This window comes from Ostrea edulis, chromosome 2, assembly GCF_947568905.1.
Source record: "Ostrea edulis chromosome 2, xbOstEdul1.1, whole genome shotgun sequence".
Lineage (NCBI taxonomy): Eukaryota > Metazoa > Mollusca > Bivalvia > Ostreida > Ostreidae > Ostrea > Ostrea edulis.
Genome location: NC_079165.1, coordinates 66,217,296 through 66,239,712, shown reverse-complemented (window position 1 = coordinate 66,239,712; position 22,417 = coordinate 66,217,296). Strand labels below are relative to the sequence as shown.

At 35.4% G+C, this 22,417-nt stretch overlaps 1 protein-coding gene and 1 long non-coding RNA gene across 13 annotated transcripts in view; both read left to right on the top strand.

Moving 5' to 3' along the window:
- Window positions 1–5,485: 5,485 nt before the first annotated feature.
- LOC125678503 (uncharacterized) lies at window positions 5,486–17,465 on the top strand. Of its 12 annotated transcripts, XM_056156946.1 has the most exons (12): window positions 5,486–5,602; window positions 6,338–6,493; window positions 6,593–6,677; window positions 8,910–8,947; window positions 9,143–9,178; window positions 9,953–10,144; window positions 10,256–10,279; window positions 11,746–12,159; window positions 12,777–12,901; window positions 13,488–13,751; window positions 13,848–13,960; window positions 14,122–17,465. In XM_056156946.1, the coding sequence occupies exons 5-12, from the start codon at window positions 9,160–9,162 to the stop codon at window positions 15,335–15,337; spliced, it is 2,367 nt and encodes a 788-aa protein (XP_056012921.1). In that variant the 5' UTR covers window positions 5,486–5,602; window positions 6,338–6,493; window positions 6,593–6,677; window positions 8,910–8,947; window positions 9,143–9,159; the 3' UTR covers window positions 15,338–17,465. The 12 variants fall into 12 exon arrangements, with proteins under 12 accessions (XP_056012921.1, XP_048772959.1, XP_048772961.1 ...); XM_048917002.2 differs by lacking the exon at window positions 8,910–8,947; XM_048917004.2 differs by having other exon boundaries at window positions 6,338–6,677.
- Window positions 17,466–18,380: 915 nt separating this feature from the next.
- LOC130052349 (uncharacterized) overlaps window positions 18,381–22,417 on the top strand; it is a 33,850-nt gene continuing 29,813 nt past the window's right edge. The window contains exon 1 of the long non-coding RNA XR_008800650.1: window positions 18,381–18,962. This is a non-coding gene — a long non-coding RNA (uncharacterized LOC130052349). The remainder of the gene's footprint in view (window positions 18,963–22,417) is intronic.

Sequence of the window (22,417 nt, the reverse complement as noted above, 5' to 3'; positions counted from 1 at the left end):
GATAGTCCAGAATTTGCCGCTTCCGAAATCTTGCTTTTTATTACATAAAACTCCGCTGAGGTTTCTAATTAATTTTTTTTTTACACAAAGCATTGGCGAATTTTACTTTACAGCATTGGAGACGAAAATATGGCGGTGTTTACATTCAACTTAGCAACGACAAGGGAAATAACTTCTCATGCACAGTCGTATACTTGTAGTGACCGGTAATACCAGAAACTTCCCTGAAACTGTAGGAAAGGCTAGGTCATGCAATTATAATGATGCCAATACAAAACTTTTATTACATGCCTGAAAATCAACCAACTGATAAGAGAGTACTAGTTGTTTTTACATCACTCCAGCTCCATTAATCTCGGTTGAGATTGACTGACGCTTTCACCGAATCTCGGAGCAGTATTACTTACCATTTAGGTATAAAAATCCCAAAATGAAAACAGGCACTACATTTTCCGTTAAAATGAAGATTTCCATGGCACAATATTTTATCTCCTGGAATTGAAGAGTTCCTATAGTCTGCTTAATCTAGTTATTGATACATCGTATCTCTACATATCTACTTGCATTTCGCTAATTCAAAAAACAAACTATAGGAACTCTTCAATTTTGGGAGATAAAATATTGCGCCATAGAAGTCTTCATTTGAACGGAAAAATTAGTGATGGTTTATAATATGAAATTTACATATTTAGACGGTAAGTAATACAGCATTAATAGTGATAGAAAGTTAGTTTAACAGTCAAATCACTTAACTGAAGCGAACATCAGTGTCACCTAAGTGGACATTAATTGATAAAACTGGCTGAAGCTGAAAGTAAATTTCCAGACATGAATTATGAAGGACTGCTCCGAGATTCGGTGAAGGCGTAAGTTAAAATATTCAGCCAAGCCGAATCTCAGCCGAGATTACAGCTCCATTAGTGCACAAGACTTTCACTCTATTCTAAACACTTATTTCATTAAACAAATTTGGGTCCTTTTTATGCAATTATGGAAAAACGATAATGAATTTCGCCAACTAGATCTAGGCTTAATATCTATACTTATACAGTATCGTCGACTTACCAGTTTCGGTGACTTTAGTGATAAACAGCGATTTTATCATTAATCACTTAGATTAAATAAATAAATTACACACCTACCTTTAAAGTAATTAAATTCCTTTACTTTCATCCAAAAATTCCAAATTCATTGGTATATATTCAGCCAAGCCGAATTGAATATATTTTCGTAACAAAAAACATGTCACTTTGTGGTCCTAAAACGGTGACGTCACCTATTTCGGTGACCATTGTAAATATAGGTTTGCCAAAAGTTTGTAACTGTTAAAACGTAAATACAGGAGGAATGTGCAACTAAACGTCAATGAATAAAATAACATAGTGTAGAATTCTAGACTTTTGGTATACTTTATATTAATAAGTACATGGGCTTATTTTGGGGGTGCTCCTGTTGATTCATTGTTTGCATACTCTCCTTTCAGTAATTCATTTTCGGGGGGAAATTGAAGACGTACTCTATATATATGTTTGCAAACACTACGGCGAAATTTATGACGCAATCTATACCCGGAAACGACAACACGCACACGTAAACAAAAGGTCACCGATTCTGGTCAGTCACCGAAATAGGGCAGTCGACGATACATGTATTTAAAACATCGATAGATCTAGCCTGTGATAGAAAATTACAGTAAAATCTTTGATCCACGCACTAAAAATAAATCTTCCGGGAGACTTGACTTTGGAGAGGCTTAGTAGGTCATGCAACTATAATGTTGCTAAGGATGGTGCCAATACAAAACTTTCATTATGGCCAGAAAATCAACCAACTGATGAGACTGTTGTTTTTACATCATTCCATTAGTGCACAAGACTTTCGCTCTATTTTAAAAAGTTATTCATTAAACAAATTCGGGTCTTTTTTATGCACTTATGGAAGTAGAACAACAATGCATTTCGCAACTAGATCTAGGCCTATTATATACTTGTACATAATTAATAAAATTTAAAAATTTGATATTAGAAGATCTATTTGTAAGTCACCAAGTGCCATGTGATTTTTAAAATCACTTATCAGAGACATCCAATGTTCTAGTATTTCTCACCAGTGACTTTATGCAAGAAATTTCCTTCACTGAGAAAATTTCTGCCAAAGTTTCTTGCACCACAATGTCAGACACGTTCAAACATAGCTCGGACGAAGATGATGTCGTCTGTTGTCATTCATACTAAGGGACGTTACTCTATAGTAGGCATAAAAAATGCTCGAGTTATCTTTCTTTTACCAGAACAAGTATCAAAAAATTAGATTAAAAAATAAAGGAAAGGTAAGTTTATCAAAAAATGGTATCTTCTGTACTGACCTCTTTCGCGATCTCTTTGTAGCATTTAACATACTTATAATTTTTTATATATATACATATTCTCGTTTTGAATGTTGTTTGATATAAACAGTATCCAATATTAGATTAAGACTAATTAATAGTAATACATAAATTATAGTTGTTTTTCTTTGATGATATTCTTGAAAAGCTGAACTTGATAATCTACCTTTTAGCTTAACTGGTAGAAATAGTGATGGATCAAATAGTATGCTCTTAACAACAACAACAACAACAAAATACTTTGCAAAAACAAATGCATAAGAGAACATGGATATAAATGTGCGTGTATAGACTATCATATTGAGGTAATTTATCTTTTTCTTCGTCAATATTTTTAACAGTTGTGGAAAAAAATAGTGTAATAGACTTCAACAGAGAGTAACGTACACATAGCAACATCGTTAAACCCCTCCCACAAATGTCCAGTTATGAATTAACCAATGTAGTACATGTATATCGGCATACTTATATCATAAGAGGTGTTAGATTACTTTTCAATGCATGTAGCATGCCACCCTACCCTAACCTGACATTCTCAGGGGGTGTCATTCGGTGTCATTTGAAGTTGGGTACCTTGTGCTATTATTAGTATACAGAAGTCATAAGTCATTTACAGAAACAAGTGCCTGTGATATCTTCCCTAAAACATTGTTTCCGTGCTAGTAGGCGTGTTGAAGATGACGCGTTCTGATAAGCTGAATAGGGATTTTGTTTTCTTATCTCGATGATGTATACAGTTTTCAACACCGCGGACTTTTATTGTTTCTTTCTTCGTTCTCATATATGATCCTCGATCCCGGCACCGGTTTAACATAGGTATGGTCATTCGTCCAGTATTAGATCTTTCGGATATGACATTCAAAACGGTGGTCCCATGTTACTGTAAGAACATCAAATGAAGTAGGCTGTTGCTGTGTTTAGGTGGGATTTTTTTTAATTATCGGTCATTAAAACATGGAATGCACCAATAAAAGACGTTTCTGGAGGATTTTAGTTTTTTGAATATGTTTTTCCATTGAATTTTGAAGTAAAGATTTGTGAATAAAGCTAAAAAAAAAAAAAAAAGGGGGGGGGGTTTCATATGAAAAATTTCTGATGAATTTTATTAATTTTAACAGTTTTATAAAACTAGAGATTGTCTTTATGAAAAAAAAATGTCTCCCCCAGCTCCTCAAATTGAAAGTGCTCCAAATATAACCTACCCCCTTAAGTACTGAATGTTATGGAGGAGAAAGCATGAGCAGGAACATAGACATTATAAACTCCTATAAGCTATATTAGAGAAGTGTTCACAAACTAATTTTACACCATCCATCCCTCAGATTCATTATAACTTTAGAAAACAATTGGATCCTCCAGTCCCTACAATATGCACACCTGCAAATGACATTGAAGTATTTTAAAACGTTTCAAGTCTATCGGATAAGCCATATAGAATTAGAAGCATTCACAAGCTATTTTAACATCCTCCACCCCTCTTAGATCCACTATAACGTTTAGGAAAATAAATGGATCCTCCTGTCCCGACAATACATGTATACACATCTAAAAATGGCAACAAAGCATTGAACAAAGTTTCAAATCTATCAGATTGTCCATATAGGAGGAGATGTTTTCACAAACTATTTTACATCTTCCACCCCTCTTAGATCCACAATAACTTTTGGGAAAATAATTGGATCTTCAGTCCCTACAAAATGCACATCTGCAAATGGCGCTTAAGTATTGTAAAAATTTGAAGTCTATATATCGGGCACGCTATATAGGAGGGGAAGTGTTCAAAAGCTATTATAACATCATCCACCCCTCTTAGACCCACTATAACTTTAAGAAAAATAATTGGACCCCCCTTTCCCGACAATATGCAGATCTGCAAATGGAAAGGAAGCAGTGAACAAAGTTTCAAATCTATCAGATAACCCCATGGCATATAGGAGAAGAAGTGTTCACAAGGTATTTTACATCCTCTACCTCTCTTAAATCCAATGTAACTTTTAGGAGAATTATTGTATCCCCGTTCCGACAATATGCACATCTACATATGGCAATGAAGCGTTCTGCAAAGTTTCAAGTCTATCCGATAAGCCATATAGGAGGAGAAGCGTTTACAAGATTAATTTGTGACAGACAGAATGACGGACAAAAAGTACAAACACAAAATGTCTCCCCCTAGAAGAGGGAAGACACAATTCTATAATAAATTAATCTTCTCAGCACCTTTGACCTTAAAGGTTGTGACGTCTCTATATGAGTGATAAATTCTCAAACAACAAACAATCATTTTCGTATGGTGACACGATTCTAGTTTAGAGAAATGATGAATGATTCTATGCAGAAATCAGTACTCAAGAAAAAATTTTATAATGCGTAAAAATCATTTTGTAATGAGGGACTCCGAAAATTATGATATCAGGATGTAAAACAAATATTGCCTTGCGTTATGTTTTGCAGCGCATTTAAGGACGTACTCTACATCGTCATAATGGCTGACTTCCTTTTAAAACATTGATGAAAATATGAATATCAGCAATATTTGTTTATTCATTTCAAAATCCATCGTTTAGATGAGTGTCTCAGTGGGTTAGCACGTCGACTGATGAACTATAGATCGCCGGTTCGAGTCCAGCAGCATTTTTTCCCCTTCAGATTGCTTTCTACTCTAACTGCATTTTTTGACTAAATAAAGTAAATATGAAAGTTTTCAATATCAAAATATCCTCCACTTTTCATCCACATCTAATTTCTCTGGTGTAACATGCCTCCTTAACTAATTTCCATGACCCACATTCAAGTTCTTTTCTTTTCTCATAACTTTGCACCTCCTCGTCGTACGTGGTCTGTTTCTGTTTATTGGCCTACATACCAGTACAGGACTCTATCCATCTCCAATAATAAAAGACGTCTTTTGATAGTAGTAGACAATAGTTTCGGTTCTCTCATATATGTGCAGGTATTAGTTGGGATATTTTTATGGCCATTTTATTTTTAGTATTCTTCGTATACACTCGAGTTCGAGCATGGTTATATCGAAAAAGCTTATTGAAATGCTTTTCAAATGTACCGGTAGTATAGTATTTCCTTTTAAATGATTTAAACTTCTGCGTTGTATGTCACCTGTAAACAGTGTATTGGGGTTTCAATCATATAATTTCAGAAACCAGTGTTTTGCTAGCTTTTCAGAGATAGACAACTGGAAAATAAGGGTTAAATAAAAAGGTATGTGTAAAAATTTCAACATACATGTATCTGAGTTTATAAGAGCAGGTTAAAGATTAAATCGAAATGATATAAAGAACTAAAGCTTGGAAAAATTGGATTTTATATCATCGTCAGATTCTTGTTTGTTTGTTTTTTGTTTTTGTTTTTATCATCAAAACTGAAGTATTCTACGGAGGTACTCACGGATAACAAAATTTAAAACAAAGATGAACAACAAATAAGTCACCATCTACCCCGTTCATTATACGTACATTTGTACATTATCTACCCCGTTCATTATACGTACATTTGTACATTATCTACCCCGTTCATTATACGTACATTTGTACATTATCTACCCCGTTCATTATACGTACATTTGTACATTATCTACCCCGTTCATTATACGTATATTTGTACATTATCTACCCCGTTCATTATACGTATATTTGTACATTATCTACCCCGTTCATTATACGTACATTTGTACATTATCTACCCCGTTCATTATACGTACATTTGTACATCATCTACCCCGTCCATTGTACGTACATTTGTACATTATCTACCCTGTTCATTATACTACATTTGTACATCATCTACCCCGTCCATTGTACGTACATTTGTACGGAAACCGTCCATTGTACGGAAACTTGTACGTACACTGTCAGCATGAGTGGATATTTCCCCGCTAAATTCAATATCTATGGTGTGATCTTCATCCACGTCTTTTTGACATGTTTCTATTATTAGGGGGCGACATAGAGGGACAACTCTGAATGCCTTTTTACCTTGGTTCTTGCTGAAAACTTGATTACCTGTCAACACCACATGGGATCCGCGTGCTGATCAATGTACAATACGACTTTATTTTTTGGCAATCATTCTATGGAACACGTTAATACACATGTATGTTAATTTCTTTTAAATTAATGTAGAACGTTCTGAAGATAATACATGGTATTTTAAACTTCCGCATTCATAATGGCTATCGTAAACAATGTATAGGGAAGTTTAAACCACATTTGGAAAGCCCTGTGGAAATGTTGATCGAGTGTGACACATAAAACGGAAAAAATCAACAGAAAAATAGGTATGTAATTGTCTTACTCTTTTATTAACAAGAAAGATAAATATATAACCTTATATTTTGACTTTCTCTGAAGTGAAATAAAATATCAAACACAGGGGGCGGTATATTACACAATGTTTGACTCCACGTGACCCCATTATAGAGAAACAACGTCAACCCGAATTTGTACAAGGTCCGTCTGATCAAAAAGAGAAAATAAACACCTTACAATTAATGCAAAAACGACCAATATTCTATAAATGTTATTCTGGTCTATAATAGAAATAAAACCACACATGACGTGTTTTTTATTAGTCCTGTTTTCCAAACTTTAATATATCGTTCGAATCGTTCACTAAAATACGTCAAATTCGCACAATTAATCTAATTTTGAAGTATTTATCAACATAGTTAAGGTATACTATAGATGCGGCCAGCGGGATTTACAAGACTTGTTTTTTCTCGATACGTCATATCTACCAATAAACAAAAATACGGCGACAAACACCCTGTCATCGTTCTCGACTCGTGTGTGTTGGAGTAATGTCGAGTTAAACATTATGTGATACTGGTTCCTGTGATGTCAATATTCTATATCAGAGTTAAACAAACAAGAGATGCGATACAGTACTCAAATGGAGAGAGAGAGAGAGAGAGAGAGAGAGAGAGAGAGAGAGAGAGAGAGGGAGAGAGAATGCGGCAACCTAAAGGATTTCAATATGTCTTGTTCTATTTGGGTTTACTTATTTGATATTGCAACCATTCGTATTTTCGTTAAAGTCAATTACTGTACATTGGACATGTCTATGGTATCAAATACATGTATATACCCAAACCAAAAGATATCCATCAATCAATTTTCTAAGATCTCAAATTGCAGCTAAAGTGAGGGGATCTCGGGTAGCCTGTATTATCATACTAAAGTATATTTTGTATACTTGGGGAAAATGGGTCGCACCATTGCATGATAAGCACCCCTACTATAAACAGCAACCGGCACCGGTCAAGGAATGTAAATCGCATGCCGAGAAAGGAAAGGAACAACGTTTATTCATTACAGTTTCAAACATGTGAAGTTCGTTTTCTCTCTCTCTCTCGTTCTCTCTCTCTCTCTCTCTCTCTCTCTCTCTCTCTCTCTCTCTCGTTTACCATTTACAAAAGCCCTGCACGCATGAAGTAAAACACCATGCATCAGTTTAAAAAAACATATACGTAATTTCTTTGATTCACAATTCTGAAACGATTTAATGGCTTAAATAGAACCCCTATACACAAATAAAAATACATGTAAATTCTATTTTTGAAAATGTATGAGGGCATAAACTATGACGCGCCTCATGAAACATTACTGTTCATACCCCCATGTATTTTCAAAAAATGAAATTCATTTCTCATATTTACATTCCAATCTCAATTCTTTTGGAATATTTTCAGCCGTTAAAAATGTTCGTACCTTAGCTACCAAGATTCATTCGGACATTGTTCACATTCATGAGAAAATGACTATCATTTATCGAAAGTAAAAACATTGGAAATGTAAATATTTAATATAATGTTGTATAACACGAAAGGAAGCCGGTATAATAGCGAATAACCCAATTACAAATTGGGGGGGGGGGGGGGGGGTTGCACTATCCAGGGGCATGTCACTCTTGGCAACAAAGAATCCATCAGTTAAGGATAATTTCAGATCAGCGCTGTTCTATTTATTTCTCAATTGGATCAGAATAAATGTCTCTATTTCATTGTATTGATATTTAGTAAATCGTTCAGTAAATTATGACGGTTTCTTGATAAGCATACAATGAAATATTACACTCACTGGGGACTGTTCAATGTGCAGCGAATACGTGCCCTGCAAAAAAATAAATAATACTAAACAATCTGTAGGGTGTCAAAACGAGGCGTGTTCTTTCCCCCACCCACATACACAAATATGACTGACTTATTTCTGTTGGCTCCCGGTGGAGCATAGGGTTGCCATACTTAAATATAAGGGTCTTCCACATCACAGCGAGGACAACAGAACTGATTGTTCATTATGTAATTTAAAATCAATGACTTTTGAAAAATTAAAATACCAATCTTTGACACCGGAAAAAAAGATTCTGAGATACAGTTTGACAGAACTTTAAAGATATCTTTTGATTATTTGTCTAAACTTTAAAATACATATTGCTAGGGTTTGTGTCACTTAACAGAAATGTATAAAAAGCTTGATTTAGTCATTATATGTGCTACTTCCTTCTTAAGAAAAGGAAGAACTGAAGTTGACAATGAACACGGAATAAGTTACGTAATTTTTTTTTATTTGAATGCAAGCAATGTGTAAATTAATTTTAAAATATTCTAATCAGTCTGCATTCTAGATTTTTCTTCTCTAAAAATCCTTTTAATCCGATTTGCTGTTGTTCTGTTATCTTGTAGAATGGTTTTCCATTAAACTACATGTTCCATAATTAAGATTTATACACAATGCATTTCAGCTCATTCAAAGTGAAGGATGGCTGATGTAACCATGGGTGAGTGTCAGTACGGTATACAATCGTTGTTCTGAAGTAGGCTTTTAATTACATCCGTTCATTGTGTCTATTTACAAGTGCTTTGTGTTAGATGACTCAGCTAGTAAGTTGTAGGAACAATCAATGTTATAATAATAATTCTGATAAGTATGTTGTTTCTCCCTGTGTGCTCAGTAGATACAAGTTACATGGACTAGTCCGCCAGTGGACCAGCTCCGCTAACAGCATCCCTTAATTAAAGCTCTGAAATCTTTCCTTAATTAATTGTAATAGTTTTCATACTTGTGCTGAAAAGCATGTTGTATTGTTCTATCTCTTGTATGCAGTATTTCTCTAGTTAATGTAGCAATGTGTGTATGGATACGGCCCCAGATCCTCATTTAAAATTATTGATATCATGAAGGATGATTAAACATCTAGATTATGATGTTTTAATGGAGTTTTTAGGTCAACAATAGGTAAGGTCTTCAGAGCATATAACGGTAAAACAGTGACCAAAAAGCTAGTGAATTGAAAGTTACTGAATATCAATTCTGTATAGTCTACTGAGTTCTTGTTCACCCCCCCCCCCCCCTCTAGTAATAGATGTAAATGATACATCCCCGTACTAGAACAAAATAAAGAAATGATGAAAACTTTATTATTCATCTTCACAGACTATAATACGATTTGTTCAGTGCTGTAAATAGAGGTACCTCTATAATTGGTAAGGGTTTCCTTTGTTTTAGATTTAAAGAACAACTGCAAGGAATAAAATATGATTTTTTTGTTTAGACAAATTTAATAGGTACAGACAAACGGCAGACATGTACTCTGAATTTGGATCTACAAACAAATCACTGCCCACGGCCAGACCTACGGACGGGGATGTAGACCCCCCGCCAATACCCATGCGTAACCGGAGGGTGAAATTTGTTGACGATTCCCGCTCCGAAAAAGAAGAAAGTAAACCCATTCCTGAAAAAGGTTACTACTTGAACTGCCTTAAATTGATTATTGAATTAATCTAACACCAAATTATCAAAGCAATTCACAGATCTTTGATTCTTTTGAATTTATCATTTTAAATGTTTCAAGAACGAAGCAAAATACACTGGAAAGGTAATTATCTATAGCTACACTTCATTGCTTATTATACACCAGACCAATTCACATGTGAGGATGACAGTGTTCCATAATATCCCTTGTCATTTCAGACTTTTCTTTTACGATATAAAACCTAAAATATCCCCCTGTATTGGAGGGGTGGGGTAGTATGCAGTGTATATTTGGTATTTTCATGCTGATTTCTTCAATAGTTATCTGTTGTATATTTTGCAGTATAAAAAATACGATGCTCAAACTGAACTCTATATCTTTATGATATTAGTGGCGTGTCGTGCTTTTCACCAGTATCATTTAGGCATTTTAAAATTCATTATGAATCTTATGAAGCAGAAAAGCTTAAGAGAATATCGTATTTAATTGAAAGGATACAATATTTCGTCGTGATCTAACTCAAGGTCATTAAATTTTGATCTCTGTCAGACTCACCGAGAGAAGCATGCAAATCTTGTCTAGAACGTGGAACATAAGACGCTCTTCCTGAACTTTTTAAGTTTATTGGGGGGGGGGGGGGGGGGGAGGATGATCAATTAACAGGAGCACGGAAATCTGAAAAATACTAAGGGCTGTATCTAGTGCTATCTACAGCATATGCCGACAACGCCTTATACATGTATACAAGTACCGCCCACTACATCGTCGCTAGCCACGATTACTTAGTCCGGGAGTACCAAGACGTAGTGCTAACGATAACAGGCGTGGTTTGCGACGATGCGCCCATTACGTCATGACCTAAGATATTCACTATATTCTGGGTCGGGACCTCCGCTGTGCATTTTTTGTGTTTAGACACACCAAAGTAACATGTACTGTGTTGCCGGACGGTGTTGTATAGTAATTTGTTTCCTATAACAGCTTCCTCCACAGAGATTGTACATACTGATAAGATCTAAATGACATAGCAAGCAATATGAAGGTTAATCAAAGCTAGATAAAATTACACAGTTAAAAATATTTTAAATCATAACTACAGAAAGCCACTACATGTATCACATTGAACTCGTACTTTTACAGAATTGGAAAATCCTATAAATTCTTTGACACAAGTAATGCCCCTTTTCTTAGCGTATACAAGTCAGCAATGGCAACCTATATTATAAAACACAATATACCCTCAACTATATACATTGTATATGCTATCATATGATAGATATTATAAGGTAATCCAACACATTGGTTATGACAAGATTTTAATTGCATGAACCTCTAAGAATAAGCATATTAAATAACCACTGACCATTTACTTCTAATACTCTGGATTAGATTATATTTCATTTCTAGCATGTCTTGCTCAACCATTGTGCTTTTGACATTGTTACTAACCAATTTCGCTTTTGTATCATTGCAACAAATAATCAGTAAAGTGAATTATTATAAAGCGCTCATTCATCCTGTTCCGTGGAGTTGTATTTCTTTATGTCAGCTAAAGGTAAAGTGTAACATTTATCCACACAACATTTCAGACCCAAATGACAAATTCCGCGAATATTTACTTTCAAATGGGTTGAATGAAGCCACGGTACAAAAATTACTGGATGAAGAAATTCAAGATGTACAGACTCTGGGTATACTTAGCGAAGAAGACATAGATAAGCTGGAACTGAAAACAGGACAAAAGGCAAGGGTACGGAGTCTGACAAGAAGTAAGGAAACCAGTACTAAAGACCAGCAATCGGACAGGCATAAACCCACGGAGGTCAAAGGGAGAAGTTCATTTCAAGAGGATGAAAGACAAAAAGAACCAACTTTTGTGAAATGTTCACAAAATCAACGATTTCCTGTTAAAAAACCTATTGTGGGTTCGAAAACTAGAAAGAGATTGCCAGTTACTAAGAACCACGCTGGTCTTTTACAAATCTCTTCATCGTCTTCTTCCGGTGAGTTTGCGCATGCCAGTTATGGACTGACGATTTGAAGTGGTGGTTAATTTGAGTACTAGTCTAACACAATTAATTAAATTGGAATTAAAGCGTGATATAACACAACCTCTCAATTCCTATTTCACACAGCATAATGTTGCGTAAGTAAATTCATATATAAAATTGAAGAAAATCGGGTTATAACTCATTTGTATGATATTTAATTATATATCGTATTATAATATCATCGCATAACTAGTCATTGAGCTACAAATACTTGTCATACTGCTTGCTTTTCATACACCAAAATGTAGAAAAAGTAAGTAACATCAAGACTAATATTCACCAAATTCAGAATAATGTATATAAATTTCTCGGTCAACAAAAGTATAAGGACAATTATGGTCATTTTGTCATTGAATTTCATAATAGATCCATACGAAAGCCCACTGAGCTCATTTTCGTAGCTGAAAAAATTCAGATACGAAAATGAGCTGAATGGGCTTTCGTAATTACGAAAATAAAACATTTTGATTTAATATGTGCCCATAGCATTCACTTGCAAATAACATGACTATTTGGGGTTAAGTTGAAAGGAATCGTTGAACAAATGGATTGAATCTATATCTGTACAGAGTCAGATGGGGAGGGAGAGGTTCGTATGAAGAGGGACACACTCCGCGGCGGTAGTGTAAAGGTAGCGCCAGAGAGAGAGAGAGACGTGGAACTGACCTACAACGTGCTGCAGACGGACGAGAAGGTGAGTGAAACAGACAGGAACAATGACTGAATGTAACCAAATGACGTATTCAACTTACTGTGATTATAACTTTCTCTGTTGCCAGATTTCATTACAGTGACGTTCCTATTTAGTTAAAAATTGAAATAAAAAATAATATCACTTCTATTCATTTAGTCTAATTCCATTCAGTATAGAAACTATCATGTTGCTTTAATGATTATATTTCTCGATAATGGAAGAAACCCATGCATTACCAAATACCGTATAGCGGGTAATTTTTGCGTTGGGAATATTTAGTGTATACAGTATTTCTAAAAATATATTTGGAATTTTTACCGCTTCGTCTTTTAGCGCATTTTCATTTAACAATAGTATCATTTATATGAATAGAAATTTTAGCGCTGTCATTTTTAGAGAATTTTCATCATCCACCAAAATAGCCAACATGTCTAACGCGCCAAAATTACCCAATATACGGTATAGATATGATTGTAAAAACTCTGGAAACATAGGACAAATTATTCCACGCTTCTTTTGTTTTATACACACACACCCGTAATACAAACAACGTGTACATCTATTTCTTAAACATTGTATACTATAGGGAAAAGTTGTGATGGAGCTGTCAACGAAACAAGCGATGGAAGTACATTGCGTGAAAGCGAGGATTCTGATTTTAGTTGATATTAGCGGTAGCATGGGCATTAAATATGACAGAAGACGCAAACACAGCAAATTGTCGCGAATGAAGAAATTTGCTATTGAACTAGTGGATTCTTTGGATGATGGGGACTTTGCATCAGTAGTCACTTTTGGCGAGAAAACTCAAGTTTTGTTGCCACTACAAGAAATCAATTCAAACACTCGGGTAAGTAAATATTTGTAGATTAATTTCGTTGAACTTCATAAATAGAAATATATATACTCCCAGACCAATTATCACATCTTTAGCTGTGTTTTTCAGAGCAATTTAAAGACCGTTTTGGAAACTTTGGACAAAACATACCTTTCAACAAAGACAAATCTTAGCGCTGGTCTATCGCGGGCTATTGATATATTTAGTGAAAGAGCAAAAGGGTAAATATTTATGATACAATTTTACCAGTTATGCTAGCCTTTTTTTCTCCTCCATGTAATGATTTACGATTTATGCGGGATTGTAGGTTGAGAGACACTGCATGTGATCAATCATTCCAGACAATAGTTAGGGAATTTTTTTTTTTTTTTTTACATTTCAGACCTGAGGATCTGCTGATGTATAGAAACTCCATTATTGTTTTTTCTGACGGTGAAATAAACGAAGGCACAAAGGAACCAAACAAACTGGTTCACGAGGTCAGGGAAAAAATTCGTCGGAATGCTTTCGATTTGGATGATTCACAGAACCAATGGGTCAGCATTTCTACCATAGCTACTGGAAATGATATCTCAGAAGCAATGTACTCGCTATCAAAATTCTGTAGTAGCGATGCTTTCTACCATCTTGATGTTCAGAAATCTGAAATGGATGACCCTGACCTCTTTCTCCCAGTCATGCTGCGAAAGACAGCTGTTGTTTGGAATGTCTCAGTCGTTGTCGAAGCCGTTAATGGAGCAGTCATATTAGATAATGAAACTTCACAAGACAACAAGGTTCGCTTACGTGGAAGTGTGAGAGGAAAAGGGAAAACTGAAAAGGCTTTCTTCTATTATGACATTCCAGCGGCTTCGACACGTCATATTGGGGTAGCGTTAGATATGAGTAATGTCGACCAAGCCGCCAACACAGTCGTAATGAAAACAAAGGTAGAGTACACAAAGGCATCGGGCTTAAGAATGAAATATTTCATAGAAATTGCCAGAGGCGAATTTGCGAACCGGGGAGGCGGAAAGTCTGAGGCAATCCAGGCTAATCTGATGCATGATGCAAGACTAATTTCCCAGAATGTGCTCCACAGGGCTGCAGAACATGTTAAAACAGGAAACATCGCAGCATCGACAGAACAGCTTAAACAGGGACAGACAGAGTTGCAGGCTATGATGCAAAGGTATGGTGCAATGGCGGCTGACGAGCCCGAATCTGAACCACGTAGGGGGCGTCATTGTATCGTATCAACCGCAGATACCCTGATGAGGAGTGTGCGCGACATGTTGGATGAGGTCACAGTGAAACCGGAAACAGAATGTACCTATGCGGATAGCATCATGAACACGATGCAAAACTTGTTGACAGATCTGGAGGGTAGTAAAACACAAGATTCCAATGAACCAGATGGGAAAAGCTGGGCTAAAATCAAAGCTGTTTCCTCGGCAATTTCTCGTGAGGCGCCTACGATTTCAAGTGATGTGGACACTGACCGGCTAGCTCCTCTTCCCGACATTCGGCGTGCATCGGGCAATATTCAGCATCAAATAGAAAACTTACAGAAAAAACGAGAAGCACGAAAATCCGCCATGCCTGGCATTCTGGAATGAAGAGTACTGTGTCTTGTGTATGCGTGTCTATAAATGAATTGTTATTTTTACTTTATTCTTTGACTGAAAGGGGTATTTCAATTTTTTTTAAAAGTTTGTAACTATGTGTATTGCATAGAGTTTTGTAGAGCACTTTGAATTTCTCAATGATATTTTGTTTGCATTAGTATCAATATATTTGTTTGTGCATTATCGGAAATAATGAAATGATTTCATAATGACATAAGCCTACACCTCGTGTAATGACGAAAATACGAACACAATCCACACATCACTGTAGACGCTCGTGTTGTTACATTGTAAGCATTTGTATAACATTATAGGTATGTTTTGTTTGAAACTTTGACTAATTTTTAGAATTCGACTCTAATTCTTTTCAAAACTTAGTAATTGTTTTTATGAACTCATGATTATTCTGTCCGAATAATGTATGTTGGAGTATATTTATATTTTAGAAGTAAAATTGTTAATCTGTAAAAAAAAAAAAAAAAAAAAAAAAAAAAACCATATTGGGATATTCTTTACACACTTCCTTCTCGTCCTTTTTGTCTATAATTCGCATTCATTTTGAACTAGAGCGAAATATTTAACAGATTCTCTATCATTTCATACACCACCCACCTTGTCATCCTAGCCTTTAGCATAGTCGGTTTTTTTTTTTTACTTTACATCTTTAGTGAAGTTTTGCTGGGTAAAGAAGGTGATTTCCTGAATTGCAATATCTTTCAAAATATTCCGATCCTTTATTTTCCCGGTATTTGAATTTTACGCTGGTATATGCAGGACACACAAATATATTTACAAAACTTACGTCCTCGACATATCCTGCCGTACTCTTAACTTACATTGAGTATTCGACATATTATCTCGTGTAGTCGTATACCCAAGAGTGTGTACGAAGGCCCATTCGACATTAAATTTACGAAATTCGAATTTCGAGATTTGGAAATCGAAATTCAATATACAAATTAACCAATCAAAATACAGGTCACAATAGATGATTTAAAGAGACCACTTATTTAATCAAGCTCATCAAATGTAAACGATCGCCATCTTTATTGTAGGTTAGGGTTTTGAGGTTACCGTACATAAATTTGAAATATAAGACAAAGGAAGTCCAAGCTTCTTTTCATTTAAATCTACACATTTGCGTTGTGCACAGTTGACGTTAGGGCATCGTCGCAAGCCACGCTTATTGCTCCGTTTACACTACGACAAATGTCTGACTGTGTGATTAAACAAATCCTCGACTTCATGAATCTATGTTCATTAGTCAACCAATCGGTGAGCTTCCATGGTTTATCTTATTTATTTAGAAAATCATTCGGAGGTTATTGCGTGCTCGTAGCGGAATAATCCGAGGATTGCCGATTGACAACAACTTTGACACTTTTTAGCTTTTCATGCACATTTCAACACATCCACTTTACTCCGAATTTCAAGTCTGAGAAAACGATTAAGTTTATCAACACAGAAGTTACAAGCGTAACCACTGCTGTTAATGCGAATTTCATTTAATAACTACTTACAAAGTTTTCTTGCTTCTGTAAACAGGGATATTTAGCCTGTTTTGTCTGTTATTACCTATAAACAAATACTACACGTTTTAGTTGTGAGCGAAGCTATTCAAATACATGTATATAGGGAATATGTTATTGTGACTGTGATCGATAAAAAAAAAAACAACTATTGTGTCGTTTCATAAATATTCTTGAAAATCGAAATTTTCGCTGATCATGCAGCCACAGTTTGAGGTAGGGCAGGTACTACCGGTTAGCGACAATGACGTTAGGGGTGCAGTGCACTTTTAAGTTTTAGTGAAATCCAACTATGTTTTCTAACTAATCGGTATAGCAATCACTGTGTTTATCTAATATTTTTACCGAACAAAACAAAAATCCCAAAGCCTTTATTTGTTATTATATTTTTTATACACCACTTTTGTATCCAGTAAAGATTCATATTGTATATGATCGCATTTGTGTTTTGTAACGATATTGTGGCTGGGTGAACGCTTTTAAATATCTACCATTCCTAGTCAAGATGCGGCCGTGTTTCCCAGCCAATTTGTTTCTGTATTTATCTTTAGGACTTGCATTTAAATAAATGACAAGCTTCTCCACCTTAACATGTTTTCTGTTACGATTTAAGGGAAACAAAGCTGCAATGCTGCCTATAATATTATGAATCGATGGAATAAGATATTTTTGAAGACGTGGACTAATTAGTATTCTGTAGTAATGCCACATAAAAATGTGAAAATAGACAAATTGATTAGAGAGAAATAATTATTCATGGGTCGAATCATCTTCGCTAGCCAAGGGTTTACGATCCGCTCCGCTTCTCTACAAACCCTTGGTAGATTTAGAAAACGTGTTACGTTAGATCACGTGCAAAACAAAGGAATTCAAATACCTACAACTGTCACTCGGCCGTGTATCAAATACATATAAAAACCAATGATGCCACGTGCGCAGTTCAGAATCGTATTTGGGTAAAGAGGTGCATTTTAATTTACTACAGTACCGTGCCATAAGTATAATATCAAACATCTCTTGTAATTCGTTGTTTTATGTTCTGTCCCAGATTTAGACAGTTGTGTCAGAGCTATTTTCCTCAATTTGGAATTCACCTTACACACGTGGTGTTATTTTTAGACGTAGACTTAACGACTACATACGATATATTTCATATATGGAGAGCCAAAGAGTTCAATATTCTATCTTTGTAATTATGTATTTGTTATTACTAAATGTGCCATTGGTTCAATGTAAAATAGAAAAATGTTAATCGTTATCTTGACATTTGTAGTACATAACGGTATATTCGTTATTTGAATGGCGTAAGATGTAAAGGAATGTAATGTCTGTGTAGATGTGTAACAAGTGAATGCATTATCTATTCAATGTAAATTTGAAATTAGATCTTCGTCATCCGTATTTGGGCATTTGCACATTGCAGTTGCGAGTTACAGTAAAAAAAAATTGGTAATCCGTCCGATGATAGTTCGACATTCGAATTTGCTCATTCGTTTACTGCATTTCAACATTTGTTCGTTGTTTTACCATTATGATGACAGAGGGCGCGCGCTACATCGAATCTTTTGGGAAACAGACTATAGAATCAATCGGATCACGCGCTCGTCCTTTTCCGTAACCGGTAAGAAGACTCGGACGTGGATCGGCGCAAGAATAGCATCAAATCGATGCATTTCTTCGCCGGAAGCGTGACTGTGGATGAGGTTAAAAGGCCAAAACCGAATCCCTGAATAATGTGTTATTTATATTTTCACCACAGATTCTGTTTTGGTATCATTAACGTCTTATTCACTCTAATACATGAACATGTAAGTGGAAATTAATAGTGGTACAATACCTTAGATGTGTATAATATCTTATATGCATTTGAAAGCTCACGTTTCAAAGTGTAACGTACGACTGTGGCGTCATAGTTACGTTTCTGTATACGTAGCAACCAACTCTGATGGCGTAGATCCACATACGAGGTTCATTTGCGGTTACGGAAATAGCCGAGCAGTTACGATTGACTATAGAATCATATTGGAGGACCAGTTTATGTGACATTCCCTCGGAACTATTATTTTCCCGGCCTTTCGAAGTCCGAGGTAAATTATTTTATTTTGTGCAAGGAAGATATTTTGATAAGCAAATTCATACCATATTTTTACTATGAGTTTCATTCCTTCTGTTTATCATAAGTAGAGTTTCTTCTCCGACGATGTACTGATTAATAGAAAAATTCGATTATCTAATCGAAATGGCCCCCGATTATAGATAATCTATTAAAAATTTTGATAATCGATTAATCAAAATATAACTTAAAGTAATTTATTCTCATGCTTTCTTGATTTATTTTCTGTGAATGTAACTAATTCATAAGTATTAATTTGATAAATGAATCCAATGATAAAAAATACATCAAAAATGCATTTCAGAAATCACCCCAAATTCTTTACCAATTCATTCTTCATTCAATAATAAACAAATTTAATACTTGAAATTAATCGATTATTAATCAATTATAGTGCGTCCGATTTTACTGATAATCAATCATGAAAAAATATTCCGATGGTTCATCACTACGACTGTTTAAAAGGTTGAACACTATTCCCTAACAGGGCAATTGTTACACTAAAAATGGAATTGTTACTGTTTTTTAGTGTAATTAACTGTATCATGGGATTTTCAGTTGTTTACCCTCTATTCTCGTGTTTGCTTTGAGTAAAAAATTAAGTGCAAGAATACTTCTACATCCTCTAAATATTTAGAGTCTAGGAAGCGTATATTTACATATATGTACAAGGACTCTATATGTGGCCAACAAGGTTTATAAATAACCTCTAACAGCTAGACTCTGAAATAAAAAGATAATGTTTTTTTCTCTGCTTTAAACAGACAAAATGAGTGGTTTACAATAAAGAGGCTTGACAGAGGACAACTGGGACAATTTTTTGACAAGAGAAAAGTATCTAAAATTAAACCATATCAAAATACCCCCGGTAATGTTGATTAATGATACATTTTTAACAAAAATATAGGAGTTTTGAAATTGGGATGTCTGAAATTGAGTTAGCTATCTTGTGGAGAGAAAAAGAAGGGGGTGATCAGATACGAAACAAGTGCTTGTGGAAATAATGTAAAATTCAAATCTAGGCCATGGCTCAGGCTACTAGTCTTATGGCCTGGCCTAGTAATAATTATGGAAAAATAGCCCGACTGGTCTATTACATAAAAACTTTAAATATGTTACATTCAAGGTTCGCTGTCATTTAATGAAAACAACTGGTAAATGATAACTGATTCACTTTGTTTACAAATACAAAACCCATAGGCGCCGGAACCGGGGGGGGGGGGCTTACCCCCCCCCCCCCCCCTCCACTTTTTTTTTGCAAAGATAGACATAATACCCCCCCCCCCCCAAACGACGTAGAAACTTTTTTTGTTGGTTCCCCCCCCCCACTTTCCAATGCCTATGAAACCAGAATAGTTTTTGCGTGTTTTAGAATTCTTACCCAATGTACATATTAACTATTTAATATTGTGAATTACGTATTTCAGTGACAGCAATGCAAAAATGGTGGGGAAGGGGTGCGAAAACGAAAATCAATCCCAATCAAAGCAAATATGTACAAGAGTTCTTGGTCTCGCACAAATGAATGTAACGTTCCTGGTGGTATATGGTTACTAAATGGCATACACTGTTTAAAGTAAACTCATGGAAAAAATCAGTCCAGTCATCTATATTGATGCTTACAACAATGTTCTACATGAAGTCTCTGATCAAACTACTTCAGCAGCACATTTTCAACGACTTTTAGCTCCAACCGGTTAATGTTGAGTGTGCTAGACACCCAAGTAGTCCCGAGTGTTAACTGGTCCTCCCATATGATTCTATAGTCTGTTTCCCAAAAGATACGATGTAGCGCGCGCCCTCTGTCGTCATAATGGTAGAACAATTTAAAAATAATGTTGAATTGCGCAAATGCGAATGTCGAACTAACATCGGACGGATTACCAAAACACATTTACCACAACTCGCATAGGCTTAACAAACTACAATGTGCAAATGTTCAACTACGGATGACGAAGATCCAATTTCAAATTTACATTAAATAAATAATGCATTCCCTTGTTACGCATCTACACAAACATATATTCCATTTACATCTTACGCAATTCAAATGACGAATATACCGTTATGCACTACAAATGTCAAGATAACGATTAACATTTTTCTATTTACATTGAACCGATGGCGCATCTAGGAACAACAAATACATAATTACAAAGATAGAATATTGAAACCTTTGACTTTCCATAGGTTCACACATGTTTATTTTCTAAATAATATTCTCACCGATTTCTTTTCAAGTATTGAATTAAGAGATAGATTTTATTATTAATATTTTGAATGATTTGCATACCACATTGCCTTACTCTCTGAGCGCAGCCATTTCTAAACAACGATCGAGCGCAGCCATTTCTAAACAACTTTTAAACAGTAGCTGAAACACGCATTTTCATTGCATAAGCAGGGTTGTTTTCTCCATCAGCTAGAGGGTGCCACTTAAAGCTACGAAAATCGCACTAAATCTGCCAAGGGTTTGTAGAAAAGCGGAGCGGATCGTAAACCCTTCGCTAGCGAAGATGGGGTCGAATTTTCTCCATCCTTGACCCAGGCGCCTATGACCTCGGTTAACGCCCCTACGTTCCTTATATAATGAAAATGAAGAAATAAAATGAAATGGAATAAGATGAAAACACCCATGAACGCCAAACTCATACGCGACCTAAACGAAGACTCTAGGATTCATTCAGGATGGTATTTCAATGGTAAAGTGTTCGCCATCGATGGTAACGGAAACAGATTTAAATTCGACATTTTGGATGATGTGAATGAGAAACTTAAACACCGGCGCTAGTGTGTTTATTCTTGCGGAGACAAAGCTAAACTCCGCGCCTGTATTTTGTCATCGGGATCGGGACTCAAACTAAATACATTCGGGATCAATGTTAAGGTTTTGTTTAGAAGTGTGGAAGATGTCAAACTCCCCGTCGAGGCCTCATTACGTCACCTACGAATAGACCTCTCCTATGTGACGCAGCACAATATACAGATTTGTATATTGTGAGTCCGCGATTATCACGCAGGCAAATAACACTAAAGAAGTAGTTCGCAGTTAAAAATTTGAAGATATTGATATTAAGAGCATTGATATAAAAGTATGGATTTTATTTTAAACATAAAATGATCAAAAGATCATCCAAAAGTAGTGAGAATCTGTTCAAATTATTGTGTAAAGTAATGAACTTGATTTTTACGTTCTTGTTTTGAAAGTTGTTTACGTTTGACGTTATATTTTTTCGTCATTCTACAGTGACGTCACAGTATACGCGGCTTAAGAAATCGCTATCCCATAATGCCTAAGTGGAAGAGTTTGGTTTGTGAGCAACCGAACTCTGGTGGAAGTTTGTGGAAGATGTGTGAAAGTGGTCGAGAGTATTTTTTGTTTACAAATAAAGATGCTAACTTTTTTATATGTATATGTCGGGAAATGTC

What these genes read in the sequence shown, in the direction of transcription:
- LOC125678503 (XM_048917003.2), top strand. An exon ending in TAAACCCATTCCTGAAAAAG is followed by an intron (nt 10,145 to 10,255) that starts GTTACTACTTGA and finishes AAATGTTTCAAG; the next exon opens with AACGAAGCAAAATACACTGG. An exon ending in CTCTTCATCGTCTTCTTCCG is followed by an intron (nt 12,160 to 12,776) that starts GTGAGTTTGCGC and finishes ATATCTGTACAG; the next exon opens with AGTCAGATGGGGAGGGAGAG.